The sequence below is a fragment of the Phoca vitulina genome, unplaced genomic scaffold, assembly GCF_004348235.1.
Source record: "Phoca vitulina isolate PV1807 unplaced genomic scaffold, GSC_HSeal_1.0 scaffold65, whole genome shotgun sequence".
In the NCBI taxonomy this organism is placed as follows: domain Eukaryota; kingdom Metazoa; phylum Chordata; class Mammalia; order Carnivora; family Phocidae; genus Phoca; species Phoca vitulina.
In genome coordinates this window covers 8,945,140-8,962,154 of record NW_022589768.1, presented here as the reverse complement: position 1 = coordinate 8,962,154, position 17,015 = coordinate 8,945,140, and the positions used below count along the sequence as shown (strand labels likewise).

Here is a 17,015-nt window from a genome sequence, read left to right as displayed (position 1 = left end):
TTTCTAAGACAGACATGAGTTTATTGCTTACCTTGGTGTGTTGGGCTGGATAGTGGTCCCGCAAAGATGTTCACATCTCAATCCCTGGAACTTGCGAAGATGTCTAGTACAAGAGATTTTGCAGATGTGATCGAATTAAGGGTCTTGAGATAGGGAGATTCTCCTGAATTATCAGGTTGGGTCCAGTGTCATCACAAGGGTCCTTAAACATGAAAGAATGAAACAGAAGAGTCAGAGTCAGAGGAGAGGTGGGGATGATGGGATTGCTGGTGTTGGAGATGGAGGAAGGCACCAAGAAGCAAGGAATGTACATGACCTCTAGATGCTGGTAAAGGCAAGGGAATGAATTATCCTCTAGAACCTCCGGAGGGAGTGTAGTTCTCCCAACACCTTGACTTTTCCCAAGTAAGGCCCATTTTGGACTTTGGACCTCCAGAACCGTAAGACAATTAATTTGTGTTGCGTCCATCCATTAAATTTGTGGTAATTTGTTAATAGCAGTGAGAGGAAACTAATATACTTGCAAGGAAGATTGTGACAGAGTCTTGAGAGTACCTCAAAAGGGGAAGGGAGAAGGTGGGATATTTATTAAGTCTTTAAAGGCTTGTTTAAGAGAAGGTTTCTTTAATGTGGGGCTTGATTAGCATTGGTTAAAGATTATGATACAGTGGTTTAAGATTGGGGGACACTGTAAGGCAAGGATCTTGAGGAGAGGGGCTGTAAGGGTCTTGGATCAATGAGTCAGTTGTTGCTTTCTGTTGAAGAGTTGATGAGATGTTCCTGGAATGAACAATAAATTTATTTGTGATTTATATTTTCCTGGGCAAGAGTTTCCTGGACTAGTAAAGTTGTGTTGAGGCAGACAGGGAATAATAAAGTCAGTAGGCTATGTGGGGGTAGATGATTTGGGGTCTCAGTTGCAAAGAGTATATGACTCAGGGTCAGATTTTCAGATATCCCTGAGGCTAGTAGAAAAGTTACACAGAGGCATCTGGTAATCTTCTCTTTCCCTGGGACTTTTTCTTTCTCCTTGCAGCTCGGATATTTCAATAGAGTACAAGTAGGTTTTAGTCTGCACTTACCCAAATGCTAGGATTTTTACTTAGTTTAGAAAATTCTTTTTCTTGTTTATTTGTGAATTAATTTTCTGTTGCTGCTGTAATAAATTATCACAAACTTAGTGGCTCAAACAATAAGCTTTTCTTTTGTTTTGTTTTATAGCTCTTTAGAAGTTCGACATGGGGCTCACTAGGGCAAAGTCAAGGTGTTGGGGCCCCATTCCTTCTGGAGGCTATTGGAGAGAATTCATTTTCTTGCCTTTTCCAGCTTTTAGAGGACACCATGTTCCTTGGCTTTTGACCTGCTTCCCCCATCTTCAAAGCCCTTAATGGCAGCCTGAGACCTTCTCATGCTGCCATTTTTGGTTCTCCGCAAATGGGACTAGTTTCCTGCTCTTAAGCACTTGTGATTAGATTGGCCCCAGCTGAATCATGTGGTAGAACCTCCCCATTTCAAGTAGACCTTAATCCTAAATATATCTGCTAAGTCCCTTTTGCCATGGAAGGTAACCTATTTACAGGTTCAGAAGATTAGGGTGTGGATCTCTGGGGGAGCTATTAGTCTGCCTACCACTTCCAGAGTAAGTCCTTTTCACACGTAAGCACATCCTCTATTTTTTGAGGGAACTGCTCCCTTTTTCACAATATATTTTATGAATATTTTATATGTATTTTCATAGGATTCATGTTTGTTTCATTTACCTAACAGGCTTGTGATTTGTCAAAAAAACTAGGTGGGTGGTTTCTCCTTGGCCCTCATACCTTCTTGATTATGGTGAAAACTTTAGCTCTTCAGCTGGAAGGATGGTTTTTTTTGTTTTGTCTTGTTTTTGTTTTGTTTTTTTAATTTGACAGATAGCGAGAGCAGGAGCACAAGTGGCGGGGGGAGTGGGAGAGGGAGAAGCAGGCTTCCTGCTGAGCAGGGAGCCCGATGTGGGGCTCGATCCCAGGACCCTGGGATCATGACCTGAGCCAAAGGCAGACGCTTAACGACTGAGCCACCCAGGCGTCCCTGGAAGGATAAGTTTTGTACACTGATGTTCTTGTGCTGGAGGGGGCAGCTTCTCCCTCTGGTTACTGTGGTGACTATGTCATTGTCATCAGGGTGTGCAGTGTGGGTGGGAGGAAATCTCTTAACCTCTTTCTGATCAACCCCACTGTTGGAACTAGTGAAAATATAGTCAGAGGTCTTAAAGACTGTTGAGTCTTAGTTTCAACGGCTAGCCCATTTCTGTAGCTTTCTGTGTTTTAAATGAGTGTTTGAATGGGAAGGTAGGGGAGGGAAAATTAAAAAATTAATCACTACCAGTTCATTGTTCTCTTCATCTAGCATCCCACCTGGGTCAGTGCTTTGTATTGTCCTTGGATGTGCTCACAACACTCTGTATAACTCTTGGTTCTAAAGTGCTTCATCCTGCTGAAGCTCTCTGTCTCATGTTCCCAAGTGTTCTGGGTATGCTCTGTCTTCATGGACACATTCTCTCTATGCCTCAGTGTCGGGAAGCATGCTGTATGCCCTGCCCTCTTGCTTTCAGTGTGACTTGAAAACAGATACTCTGTTGTGCAGACATGTGCAAAAGCTAGGTTTCCTGTTCAGCTTCCCTGAACTTCTAGCAAGTAGGAACAGCCCCCTTGTTAATCACTTACTGCTCAATATCGGGCACACTAGGTGAAGAAAAGGACGTCTAACCTATAGGGAGATAGTGAATATAAGCTCTGTTGCCATTTTCTATTGTTATGGTCAAAAATATGTCATGAATCATAATCGCTTCTGTTTCATCTCTGCTCCAGACTCACCTTGACATTCTGGAAAAAAGCGTGAACCCCAAGCAAATCTACTTCCGCCAGGATGTTCTCTGCCAGACACTGGGAGGGAATTCGTGTCCATTGGTGACTATCACGGCCACGCCTGAGTCTAATAGCACTGACCACCTGGAGCAGTTCCGTGAGTAAAAAATGACAACCCTCTTTGAAGATGTGGTGGTTATAGGGTGTCCTCACAGCCTTGGACGCTCCCTGTCCTGTTGAGATCAGAAGCTTCATAAAGGCCTGGGGACTGGTCTGTCTTTATAGAAATGCACTCCCCACTCTTGGTACAACACGAAGGGTAAATATTAATGTTGCCCTGTTGTTAAAGGGAAAAAAAATAAATTGCAAACTGTCAGGGAGAGGAACTGGAGTCACACTTTCCAGCCAGGCCCTCTTCTGCCCATGCTCACTGCCATTATACCGCTCCCAAGGGCAGACAAGGGCTGGAAAGGAAGGAAGTTGAGTTTTGGAGCCCTGGCTGAAGAATCCCCTTGATGGCTTGAATACCATTTGGATCTGAAGGGCTGACAATGAGGAGGAGGTTCTAGCCAAGAACTGTCCAACCAAACCAACACACAGGCAGATGTGCACACGAGCATGCACATACACACACACACACACACACACACACACACACACACACACACACACGTGCCCCTGAAGTGTCAGAGCCCCGAGCACCAGTGTGACTTACCTGTAACCAATTAGCTTTTAAAGTTGGCTTCTGACATATTTTAGACCTTAGGCAAGAAAAACCTATCAGAATGAGGGCTGCTTTGCAATACAGAAAAATCTGTGAGATGAAAGAAGACTGGGGAGTGAAAAATCCGACTAATTTATCCCCAGAAGATGCAGCCTTACCTGATGAAGTGCTAACCGCATTCAGGTGACTCTTTGGCGGATACGAAATGTAATTTCTCACACCCCATCAGCATCTGACAATGGATGCTTAACAACCTGGCTAATCAACAACTGATTATCCCATCTGAATTAATGAGGCCTAAAATGCTTTAATGAATAATAAGGGATTTTCCAAAAATTCTCTTACGTGTTTTATGAATTTAAGAGCAATTCCTGTAACAGTCCCGGAATCCTCTGATCACACGTGAGCAGTTTTTGGAAGTTAGAGACAGCGATCCTTCCAGAGCAACCTTCACTGGGTGGTTATTTATGTAAGAAAGCAGATCTATGTAAGCCTGTGTTCTGGAGTTTCAGTTTCCAAATAGGAGCTAGGAAAGAGCCCAATGTATGATCATGGGATGGAGCTGCCTCTGCTTTCACATTTTTGGGTATGCTGACACTGGTGCTTTTGCTGGTGTCATAACTAGAAAGATCATTTTCTACTTGAAGGAGAGGACTTGAAACATGGTAAAGATCCCTAAATAATTTGGCACTCTGAAATAGTTCAGTTAATAAAAGAAAGAAAAGAAATGTTAGCACACCCTTCTCGGAATCAAAGGAGGCTGGTTTCTGTCTGCTGCCTAAGATTAGTAATCCTAAGTGTGTTCCCCTCTGTATCCTTACAGTTTTCTTTCTTAAATGTGTGCTGAGGGGTGCCAGGGTGGCTCAGCTGGTTCAGCAGCTGCCTCTTGGTTTCGGCTCAGGTTGTGATCTCAGGGTCCTGGGATCGAGCCCTGCGTTGGGCTCCATGCTCAGCGGGGAGTCCGAGTGGGGATTCTCTATCTCCCTCTCCCTCTGCCCTGCCCCCTGCCTCTCTTCCTCTCGAATGGGTAGATAAATCTTTAAAAAAAAAGTGCTGATATGTCAGCTGTTGTTCATCTCAGATATCATGGGGTGCCCAGGTGGCTTCATCAATGAAACACCTGCCTTCAGCTAAGGTAAAGATCCCAGCATTCTGGGATCAAGCCCCATGCCAGGCTCCGTGCTCAGCAGGGAGTCTGCCCTTTGCCCCTCCCCCTGCTCGTGTTCTCTCTCAAATAAATAAATAAAACCTTTAAAAAAAAATGGGTGTATCCTGGATAGGAGTTGGGAGGGCCCAGATGATGGTGCCATGAATGCTGTTCATTCTCCTTGGGGCACAATAGACTTGCAAGTGACAGTCATCGAGCTGGACCCAGCGGAAACCAGGGCTCTGCCCCACAAGAGAGGATGAATGAGAGCCATTCTTCATAAGTGTGCCAAATGCACAGTGGCCCAGGTCCCATGCTTAGAAGAAGGGCTGTGCACTTTGCTTCAATTCTTAAGAAGGTTTTCCACAAGAGGCCCTGCATTTTCATGTTGCAATGGGCCCTGCAAATTGTGTAGCCAGTCCTGAGACTCAGCTGAGGTCACACAGCTAAAATGTGACAAAAGCCCTGATGTGCTACCTTCCTTATCCTCTACTGCCAAGTCATGGAAGGCGAGTTGCAACCTACCTTGCTAGTACACTGAAAGTCTTATTTGTATGCACTGTGCAGCTGGTTGGTATCTTTTGTAATGGTGGTTGAAGTCATCCATTTTACAGATGCGGTAAGTAGAGGCTCAGGGAGATTAACTACCCTGCTTCGTGGTGGTGCCCAGTTGGTTTCTGATTTTGTTATTCTGATTTCCAGAGTCCACACATAACAATGGATGTCCTAACACAGTCGTTTGAAGAGGTGTTCTGGTTCCACTCTGAAATAGAACTTTCCCTCCTCCCTGTTTCATGTCCTTACATTATTAGAAGCTAGCTTAGCTGTTAAAGCAGCTCACACTAAGTTGACCACAAATGAATGTATTACCCTCTTCCTGCTCACAATGAATTTTATTTTCCTTTCCTAACCCAGCGGAAGCCTTTGCATGGTGGACGTTTCAGATATTGTGGCAGGAAGGCAGGAGGAAAGGACATTCAGACCCAGTACAGATTGGGTGCCAGTACAGAGCTGAGATGGCGTGGCTGGGCCATCGTGCTGGGAACAGAGTCTCGAGCTATGGGCTATAGGTGCTGGGCTGCAGAATAAACCATTTCCTTGGCAGGGTACTCTCTCTCTCTTTCTCTCTCTCTCTCTCTCTCTATATATATATATAAATATATGCCATTGCTGTGTTTCTGAGAGAGAAAAAAATCCAGCACAATATCAACACCATCTACCATCCAAATTGCAATTAACCATGCCTGTAAATCAGTAATAAAACCACTTAACTTCCTTTGAGCCACAAAATGGGATGCCTTGTTTGAGGACAGAAAAAATAGCAAATGAGCCAGCAGCTCAGGACTCTCATGCCTGTAGGCCTCCCTCCAGGGGAGCTCCAGTAGTCTCACCAGCTTCCCACCTCCCAGGGACTAGGTGAGTTTCAGGTTGCAGGTGTATTTAGCTGTGATTTGGCTACTTTCTGGTGCGGTGGCTTCCACTCACCCTTCATCAGGAGGTGTTTGTGCACTGAAAGACTTTCTTTCCATTGTGTAGCGTTATCACTTCAGTCTGATTTCAGAAACCCAAGAAATAAGAGCATGGCTCTGGGGCCCAGGGAGAAGGCTCCTTGCTCGAGGCTGGATCCCCTGGTGGTCGGGCTGAAAGTCCCGGACCTAGAGATGATTGGGACAATTTACTGATTACTTTTACTCCTTCCCAGGGTCTGGGCTCCAGAGAGTCTCCTAGAAGGACTAATTTGGCTTGATTTATTTTTCGAAAGCGTTTTTTTTAAAAGATATTTTCCTGGAAACATTTAGCCTTATTTTCTTTTTTTTTTTTTTTTTTTTAATTTTTTTTATTGTTATGTTAATCCCCATACATTACATCATTAGTTTTAGATATAGTGTTCCATGATTCATTGTTTGTGCATAACACCCAGTGTTCCATGCAGAACGTGCCCTCCTCAATACCCATCACCAGGCTAACCCATCCTCCCAACCCCCTCCCCTCTAGAACCCTCAGTTTGTTTTTCAGAGTCCATCGTCTCTCATGGTTCTTCTCCCCCTCCGATTTCCCCCCCTTCATTCTTCCCCTCCTGCTACATTCTTCTTCTTCTTTTTTTCTTTCTTAACATATATTGCATTATTTGTTTCAGAGGTACAGATCTGAGATTCAACAGTCCTGCACAATTCACAGCGCTTACCAGAACACATACCCTCCCCAGTGTCCATCACCCAGTCACCCCATCCCTCCCACCCCACCCCCCACTCCAGCAACCCTCAGTTTGTTTCCTGAGATTAAGAATTCCTCATATCAGTGAGGTCATATGATACATGGCTTTCTCTGTTTGACTTATTTCGCTCAGCATAATACCCTCCAGTTCCATCCACATCGTTGCAAATGGCAAGATCTTATTCCTTTTGATGGCTGCATAATATTCCATTGTATATATATACCACATCTTCTTTATCCATTCATCTGTTGATGGACATCTTCATTTAGCCTTATTTTCTTGATAAATATATTTTCAGGTCAGTGGTAGCCCAATTTCCCTGGTGCATCTTTGATGGCTGTCTGGAGAATCGAGGGCTGGTGCCTCCTCTCGGTGCTCCCAAGTGAGGAAACTCACTTCACACCTCAGAGCCGGAATGTTGGCGGAGCTCCACGAGCAAAGTCACTCTCTGCCCTTTTCAGTGGGACAGCAAACAGGAAAGTTGTCTGAGAAATTGTCCCTGAAATCATTACAGAGGAGACAGGCTTGAAGAGAAATTCATGATAAAAGGAACCGTTACAAAAGGACAAACAGCTCATTCTGGCTTCAGGCTCTTTAGTGGATGAGGCATGGGGGAATTAGCAGGTCTAGGTCCTTGCTACCTGGGAGGATTCCAGATGTCGGAGGAGCCCTGGACCTTTGGGATTTGTAGAACAGAGTGTGAATGCGGAGTAAACAGCATCCAAAAGAATGGCGTGGAGGCTCCACCAGGTTGGAGCAGAAGGCATCACCTGAGCAGGTCTGGGGATAGGTTTGGCAGGTGAGATTGATCCCGGAAGTTGCTTCTAGTGCTTTCTGAGACTAGGCTCCCTTGGCTAGTGGTGTTCCGGCATAATTACCCACAGCATGGTTAGATCCTTTATACATTATATGTCAATAGGTACTTTGATTAGCAGCTGCTTTGAATATGCAACTTCCAAGTAGAGAGTTGAGAAGTCACATTTTCTTAAGTTTATGTACTTTTCATGGATGGTGTGTGTGTATCTGTGTGTGTGGTCTGCTTTTTGGATTTGCACTGAAGGTCATTGTTACTCAAACCCTAGTGGAGGTGGGTGAGAAACCCAGAGAGGAGAATGGTACGTGTCTCTGAGGCTCAGCCATTCCCCCAGCCAGGCCTGCTTTCTGCTTCTTACAGAAGAGCTGCCTCTGCTGTCACAGAAGTTTCTCCACTTGTCCTTATCTCTATTTTGCATATGGCAAAGTTAAGGCTCACTATAGGTGAAAAAGCAGCCGGAGGCCACCAGGGTGTAAAGTGGGGGCTCAGGGAGGAGACCCCAGGCCTCTAGCCCACAGTTCCAGGGTGGAGCCCTCCTTCAGGATCTGCCCTCACTGGGAGATTTCCCAGAAAGGTGCACAAACAGGACATACTGCTGATTAAAGACCACCATCATATTGGGGGTTCCATTTTCTCCACACTTCCCCAATAACCTCATATTCTGAATTACCATTTCAACCCAGAGGAAGTTGGGTCCCTTTTTAGTTTGGGGCTATGTCTCTGTGATGGATGCTTCATTTTTTTTTCGGGAGCTTTATTGCCAAATTTCCCCCCTTTGGACAATGATGCATTCAGATGCTATAACAATATTGACTTGGGGTGCCTGGGTGGCTCAGGGTCAGGTCCATGACCTCTCCAGGTCATGATCTCAGGGTGGTGAGCTAGAACCCCTCATTGGGCTCTGTTACTCAGCAGGGAGTCTGCTTGAGACTCTCTCTCTTCCTTTCCCTCTGCCCCTACCCCTCTTGTTCTCTCTCTTTCTCAAATCTGTCTCCCCTGCCCCTACCCCCCTTGTGCTCTCTCTCTCTAAAACAAAACAAAAGAACACAAAGAACAATATTGTCTTGACTGTTCTCAAGAGTTACCGGAGTGGAGGGACTGATTTGTGGGAATTTTCTGAGGGAAAATGCTATTCTCTTATTAGAAACTCTGATTCTTGAAGTGACTCGTCACCGACTGACTCACTGACTCCCAAGAAGGCAGGAAACTGTAACAAAGGTGGATAGAAGGGGGTGGACCTGCTATTTTTGCAATCAGAGACACCTCCAACCTGCAGTTATCATAACTGAAAAGAGCAGAGCGTAACCTTTGTATGTCTCTGGAGGTGAGATGATCTTACTCCACCACCACTGTCTCCTGTGGCTCACGCACTGTTCTTTCCAGGGGGCCTGAGGTGGGGGAGGCAAGAAGCTGCATTTGTAGTCCTTAAAGAATACCTTTCTCTTTTTCCTTTCTTAAAAATATTCTCACAAAAGCAATGTTCTATTCAGCCTGCCATTATGCTAAAAGCTTTTCCTTGGAAGACAATAGCTGTTCTCGGAAAGAAGATTTACACGGGGTCCTGAGGGTATAATGAGCTACCACACGGCACCTGCCTCGGGTTGGGAGTTGTCACTTGTAAGTGGTTTTAAATTAGAACGGAGTGGAAAAATACACAGTTACAGAATTCCCCTTTTGGCTTCTTTGCAAATCATTTTGCATCCTCTCTGGCCTTTGTCTCTTTCCGAGACACCTGATCAGGTATGAAGAACAGAGCTTTCTGCTGAGGAGAGCGAGAAGTGACAGAAGTTGTCCAAGGAAAACAGAAACTTGGGTGAAGTGAAAACCTCTCCCTCCCAGAATTTTTTTTTTTTTTTTTTGCCCACCCTCCTAATCCCCACCAGACATGTGGAGCTAAGGATTACTAAGGGATCAGTGAATTTTAGAGCTTAAAAATCTGCAAAGACCATCGAGTCCAGGGCGCCTGGGTGGCTCAGTCGTTCAGTGTCTGCCTTCAGCTCAGGTCATGGTCCCAGGGTCCTGGGATCGAGCCCCACATCGGGCTCCCTGCTCGGCAGGAAGCCTGCTTCTCCCTCTCTCACTCCCCCTGCTTGTGTTCCCTCTATCGCTGTGTCTCTCTGTGACAAATAAATAAATAAAATCTTTAAAAAAAAATAATAAAAAAAAGACCATCGAGTCCAGATTTCTTTCCTTCCTTTTTTTTAAATTTTATTTTATTATGTTATGTTAGTCACCATACAATACATCATTAGTTTTTGATGTGGTGTTCCACGATCCATTGTTTTCGTATAACACCCAGTGCTCCATGGAGTACGTGCCCTCCTTAATACCCATCACCGGGCTAGCCCATCCCCCCACCCCCCTCCCCTCTAGAACCCTCAGTTTGTTTCTCAGAGTCCATAGTCTCTCATGGTTCATCTCTCCCTCCAATTTCCCACCCCCCTTCATTTTTCCCTTCCTTCTCCTAATGTCCTCCACGTTATTCCTTATGTTCCACAAATAAGTGAAACCATATGATAATTAACTTTCTCTGCTTGACTTATTTCACTTAGCATAATCTCCTCCAGTCCCATCCATGTTGATGTAAAAGTTGGATGTTCATCCTTTCTGATGGCTGAGTAATATTCCATTGTATATATGGACCACATCATCTTTATCCATTCATCTGTTGAAGGGCATCTCAGCTCTTTCCACAGTTTGGCTATTGCGGACATTGCTGCTATGAACATTGGGGTGCATATGGCCCTTCTTTTCACTACATCTGTGTCTTTGGGGTAAATACCCAGGAGTGCAATTGCTGGGTCATAGGGTAGCTCTATTTTTAATTTTTTGAGGAACATCCACACTGTTTTCCAAAGAGGCTGTACCAACTTGCATTCCCACCAACAGTGTAAGAGGGTTCCCCTTTCTCCACAACCTCTCCAGCATTTGTTGTTTCTTGCCCTGTCCATTTTTGCCATTCTAACTGGTGAAGGTGGTATCTCAATGTGGTTTTGATTTGAATTTCCCTGATGGCTAACAATGATGAACATTTTTTCATGTGTCTGTTAGCCATTTGTATGTCTTCTTTGGAGAAGTGTCTGTTCATGTCTTCTGCCCATTTTTTGACTTGATTATTTGTTTTTTGGGTGTTGAGTTTGAGAAGTTCTTTATAGATCTTGGATACCAGCCCTTTATCTGTAGTGTCATTTGCAAATATCTTCTCCCATTCTGTGGATTGCCTCTTTGTTTTGTTGACTGTTCCCTTTGCTGTGCAGAAGCTTTTTATCTTGATGAAGTCCCAAAAGTTCATTTTTGCTTTTGTTTCACTAGCTTTTGGAGATGTATCTTGAAAGAAGTTGCTGTGGCCGATGTCAAAGAGGTTACTGCCTATGTTCTCCTCTAGGATTTTGATGGATTCCTATCTCACATTGAGGTCTTTCATCCATTTTGAGTTTATCTTTGTGTGTGGTGTTAGAGAATGGTCCAGTTTCATTCTTCTGCATGTGGCTGTCCAATTTTCCCAGCACCATTTATTGAAGAGACTGTCTTTTTTCCATTGCATATTTTTTCCTGCTTTCTCGAAGACTATTTGACCATAGAGTTGAGGGTCCATATCTGGGTTCTCTATTCTGTTCCATTGGTCTATATGTCTGTTTTGTTCCAGTACCATGCTGTCTTGGTGATCACAGCTTTGTAATAGAGCTTGAAATCGGGCAACATGATGCCCCCAGCTTTGTTTTTCTTTTTCAACATTTCCTTGGCGATTCGGGGTCTTTTCTGATTCCATACAAATTTTAGGATTGTTTGTTCCAGCACTTTGAAAAATGTCATTGGAATTTTGATCGGGATGGCATTGAAGGTATAGATTGCTCTGGGTAGCATAGACATTTTAACAGTGTTTATTCTTCTGATTCATGAGCATGGAATGTTTTTCCATCTTTTTGTGTCTTCTTCAATTTATTTCATAAGTGTTCTGTAGTTCCTAGAGTATAGATCCTTTACCTCATTTGCTAGTGAGGGACTGAAGCTCAGGGGTTGTCCTGACCTGTCTAGGGCACCTTGCTGGCTGATGGCAGAGGTCGCCCCAGGCCTTAGACCTCTTGTCTCCTGGTGGAATCCTCTTCTTTTCCTTTTCTGTAAAGCACTGCTTCTGACAAATATTATAACTAACAAATGAGCTACAAGAACATAAAGACTTCTCTCTGTGGACATCTTTAATAAAAGGAGTTAGAAGGGAGAAACTGAGCTGTGCCCTTTCCTTGTCTTGGGATTTCCATCTCTTTAGGCAACCAGGGCTAGGAACCATGGAAGATCTTGGGAATATGAAGGTAAATATCATTTAATCCTTGTCATTGAGGCACTCACGACCTATGTGTGAGGTAGGGAAGGTATGTGTGTGTGTGCGTGTGTGTGTGTGTGTGTGAGTGTATGGGTATAAGTCATATTAACAGGACATTATGACACAGCAGGTTAGACCAGAACAGGTGGATAAACACAGCTCATTGGAAACAGTCAGAAGAGAGCATTTGCCTGCCTGGTAGAATATGATTCTGTGGGAGACTTACACCCACAAGGGTGGGCTGTATAAATCCCATGTGCATGGCGGTTTTATATTGACACAGCTGTCAAAGAAACCTCAGTCCGAAACCCCAAAACCATTTGAAGAACTATTTGTATCTCTCTTGAGAAGACATGATGGGGCGAATATATAAAACACATCCAAACCATCTTAAATTTGTCCTCGTCTTTCTTACTGTTATCAGTCTGTATATACATAAATAGTCACAGTAATCCTCCTTTTTTCAGTACGAACCCTCAAAACTCTATGACATTTTGACCGGTTGATTATCTCCTTTCTGCTTCCTATTTTCACCTTGTTAGTCCAAGAAAAGGAAGGCCACGTATTCTCTCTCCTTCCGAGGCTTGTTGAAGGGGTTGGAGAAGATTGTAAAACCTTTCAGTTGAATAGCTTTGCTTATTCTCTACCATGTACGTATTTTGGTCTCACAAAGTTTTTACATTATATCATTTGGCCTTCATATTTTCTTTATGAGCTGAGGAAGAGAATAATTATTATGCCCATTGTATAATGATAAAACTGAAGTTCAGTGTCATTTGATCTGTATCTTGAAGTCAGACGGCCACATGCAGAGAAATGGGAGAGTGTCTTATTTATTTATTTATTTGTTTGTTTATTTGAGAGAGAGCATGTGTGTGTGTGTGGGGGGGGCGGCAGAGAGAGTCTTAAGCAAACTCCACACTGAGCATGGAGCCCAACGTGGGGCTCAATCTCCTGACCCTGAAATCATGACCTGAACTGAAACCAAGAGTCAGAACTTAACTGACTGCACCACCCAGGTGCCCTTGGGAAGTGTCTTTTCAAGTAGAAAAAATAGCATTTGCAGAGGCAGGGAGGCCTGGAGATGATACTGTGAGGGGGCACCATGGCTGGTCGGGAGTAGGATGGTGGATTGATGATGGGATCAGATGATAGGCGAGAAAGGTAATTAGGGCTGAGTGGTAAAGGCCGTTATTTTTCATGTTAGGAAGTGTCTTCTGAAGGCAATGATGGGCTAATAGGATGTTATTAAAAGCAGAGAAATGACAAGATTGGATTCGTTTTGGAAGAAAATTTTGTGGCAGCAATGTGGAGGGAAGTCCAGAGTGAGGGGAAGTAAGATGACATTGACCCTGGCACAGAGGAGTTTTTATGCATTTAGACCCCAGATTCAGACTCACTGGGTGGGGGGGTTCCCTAATCTTGGCTCTGCCATTTATCAGCTTTGTGACCTTGAAAAGGGTGCTCAAACACTCTGTGCCTTGGTTTCTCCATTTATGCACTATAAGTAATAAATAGTACCTTCATCATGGGGCAATCTGAAGATTGTAAAGGGCTTAGGACAGTGCCTGGCCCATGGTGAGTACTGCAGAAATAATAGCAGTTGTTAGTCATCTAGATAGGTGATGAGGTTTCCAAGGAAGATAAGTCTGTGGAAATGGGAGGGAAGGGTCTAAATGTGCAAGAGATGTCTCAATTAGGAGTGAGAGGTCTTGGTGATTGGTCGGGAGTAGGGATAAAGGGCACGGATAAAGGGCAAAAATAAAGAAGTTATTTCTACTCTGGGTATGGGTGCACAGTTCAATGCCACCAAAAGCATATATGAGAGAGCAGGGCTTCCTGCATCCTTGAGGAGTTCAGTTTTGGAAATGTTCATTTCCAGAGGCCTGCAAAGTATGTAAGAACTCAGGCTAAACATAATTATAAAGTCAATATGCTATAAAATATCATCTATTTCAGAGGGAAATAAAACAAAATTTGTATTACCTAAATAATTTTCTCAATTAGCAGGGATACTAAAAGTTGGCTCTATGTGGTGGCAGAAACATGTACTGTATTTCATCAACATCAATCACGGAACATTCTATTCTATAAGTATGCTCATGAGATAGAATTTATATCTTTTAAGGGAATTAACTCTTTACAGAGTATTTACTCATGATTCATTATTCCACATAACAGCTCTGTGAGGTAAAGAAAAAAAAAATTGTATTTATTATCTTCATTTTTAGGTGACAAAAATTGAGGCCCTAGAAAGTCATATGAGGAGGAAGGGCTAGAGCTCCAATTTCTCCCCAAACTGTCTGGAACTTAAGCCCCATATTCTGCCACCTGTTTCAGCTGTCCAATAATGAGAGAAAATCCTTTACCTTCAAGTTGCAATTCCTTATACGTAAAGGAGAATTGTTTTTTTTTATTTTTTTATTGTTATGTTAATCCCCAAACATTACATCATTAGTTTTAGATGTAGTGTTCCATGATTCATTGTTTGTGCATAACACCCAGTGCTCCATGCAGAACGTGCCCTCTTCAATACCCATCACCAGGCTAACCCATCCTTCCACCCCCCGCCCCTCTAGAACCCTCAGTTTGTTTTTCAGAGTCCATCGTCTGTCATGGTTCGTCTCCCCCTCCAATTTCCCCCCCTTCATTCTTCCCCTCCTGCTATCTTCTTCTTTTTTTTTTCTCCTTAACATATATTGCATTATTTGTTTCAGAGGTACAGATCTGAGATTCAACAGTCTTGCACAATTCACAGCGCTTACCGGAACACATACCCTCCCCAGCGTCTATCACCCAGTCACCCCATCCCTCCCACCCCACCCCCCACTCCAGCAACCCTCAGTTTGTTTCCTGAGATTAAGAATTCCTCGTATCAGTGAGGTCATATGATACATGTCTTTCTCTGTTTGACTTATTTCACTCAGCATAATACCCTCCAGTTCCATCCACGTTGTTGCAAATGGCAAGATCTCATTCCTTTTGATGGCTGCATAATATTCCATTGTATATATATACCACTTCTTCTTTATCCATTCATCTGTCGATGGACATCTTGGCTCTTTCCATAGTTTGGCTATTGTGGACATTGCTGCTATAAACATCGGGGTGCACGTACCCTTTCAGATCCCTACTTTTGTATCTTTGGGGTAAATACCCAGTAGTGCAATTGCTGGATCATATGGTAGCTCTATTTTCAACTTTTTGAGGAACCTCCATACTGTTTTCCAGAGTGGCTGCACCAGCTTGCATTCCCACCAACACTGTAGGAGGGTTCCCCTTTCTCCGCATCCCCGCCAACATCTGTCATTTCCTGACTTGTTAATTTTAGCCATTCTGACTGGTGTGAGGTGGTATCTCATTGAGGTTTTGATTTGGATTTCCCTGATGCCGAGCGATATTGAGCACTTTTTCATGTGTCTGTTGGCCATTTGGATGTCTTCTTTGGAAAAATGTCTGTTCATGTCTTCTGCCCATTTCTTGATTGGATTCTTTGTTCTTTGGGTGTTGAGTTTGATGAGTTCTTTATAGATTTTGGATACTAACCCTTTATCTGATATGTCATTTGCAAATATCTTCTCCCATTCTGTCAGTTGTCTTTTGGTTTTGTTGACTGTTTCCTTTGCTTTGCAAAAGCTTTTTATCTTGATGAAGTCCCAATAGTTCATTTTTGCCCTTGCTTCCCTTGCCTTTGGCGATGTTTCTAGGAAGAAGTTGCTGCAGCTGAGGTCGAAGAGGTTGCTGCCTGTGTTCTCCTTCAGGATTTTGATGGACTCCTGTCTCACATTGAGGTCTTTCAACCATTTGGAGTCTATTTTTGTGTGTGGTGTAAGGAGATGGTCCAGTTTCATTCCTCTGCATCTGGCTATCCAGTTTTCCCAACACCATTTGTTGAAGAGACTGTCTTTTTTCCATTGGACGTTCTTTCTTGCTTTGTCAAAGATTAGTTGACCATAGAGTTGAGGGTCCATTTCTGGGCTCTCTATTCTGTTCCATTGATCTATGTGTCTGTTTTTGTGCCACTACCATACTGTCTTGATGATGACAGCTTTGTAATAGAGCTGGACGTCCGGAATTGTGATGCCGCCAGCTTTGCTTTTCTTTTTCAACATTCCTCTGGCTATTTGGGGTCTTTTCTGGTTCCATACAAATTTTAGGATTATTTGTTCCATTTCTTTGAAAAAAGTGGATGGTATTTTGATGGGGATTGCATTGAATGTGTAGATTGCTCTAGGTAGGATTGACATCTTCACAATATTTGTTCTTCCAATCCATGAGCATGGAACGTTTTTCCATTTCTTTGTGTCTTCCTCAATTTCTTTCATGAGTATTTTATAGTTTTCTGAGTACAGATCCTTTGCCTCTTTGGTTAGATTTATGCCTAGGTATCTTATGGTTTTGGGTGCAATTGTAAATGGGATCGACTCCTTAATTTCTCTTTCTTCTGTCTTGTTGTTGGTGTATAGGAATGCCACTGACTTCTGTGCATTGATTTTATATCCTGCCACTTGACTGAATTCCTGTCTGAGTTCTAGCAGTTTTGGGGTGGAGTCTTTGGGATTTTCCACATAAAGTATCATATCATCTGCAAAGAGGGAGAGTTTGACTTCTTCCTTGCCAATTTGGATGCCTTTGATTTCTTTTTGTTGTCTGATTGCTGTGGCTAGGACTTCCAATACTATGTTGAATAGCAGTGGTGATAGTGGACATCCCTGCCGCGTTCCTGACCTTAGGGGGAAAGCTCTCAGTTTTTCCCCATTGAGAATGATATTCGCTGTAGGTTTTTCATAGATGGCTTTTATGATATTGAGGTATGTACCCTCTATCCCTATACTCTGAAGAGTTTTGATCAAGAAAGGGTGCTGTACTTTGTCAAATGCTTTTTTTGCATCTATTGAGAGGATCATATGATTCTTGTTCTTTCTTTTGTTAATGTACCACGTTGATT

The 17,015-nt window shown here is 43.4% G+C and overlaps 1 protein-coding gene across 1 annotated transcript in view; it reads left to right on the top strand.

The window, feature by feature from the left end:
- AGBL1 (ATP/GTP binding protein like 1) overlaps positions 1-17,015 on the top strand; it is a 582,976-nt gene that overhangs the window by 237,709 nt on the left and 328,252 nt on the right. The window contains exon 17 of the mRNA XM_032391919.1: positions 2,850-3,003. Within this exon, the coding sequence (XP_032247810.1) occupies positions 2,850-3,003 (154 nt within the window). The remainder of the gene's footprint in view (positions 1-2,849; positions 3,004-17,015) is intronic.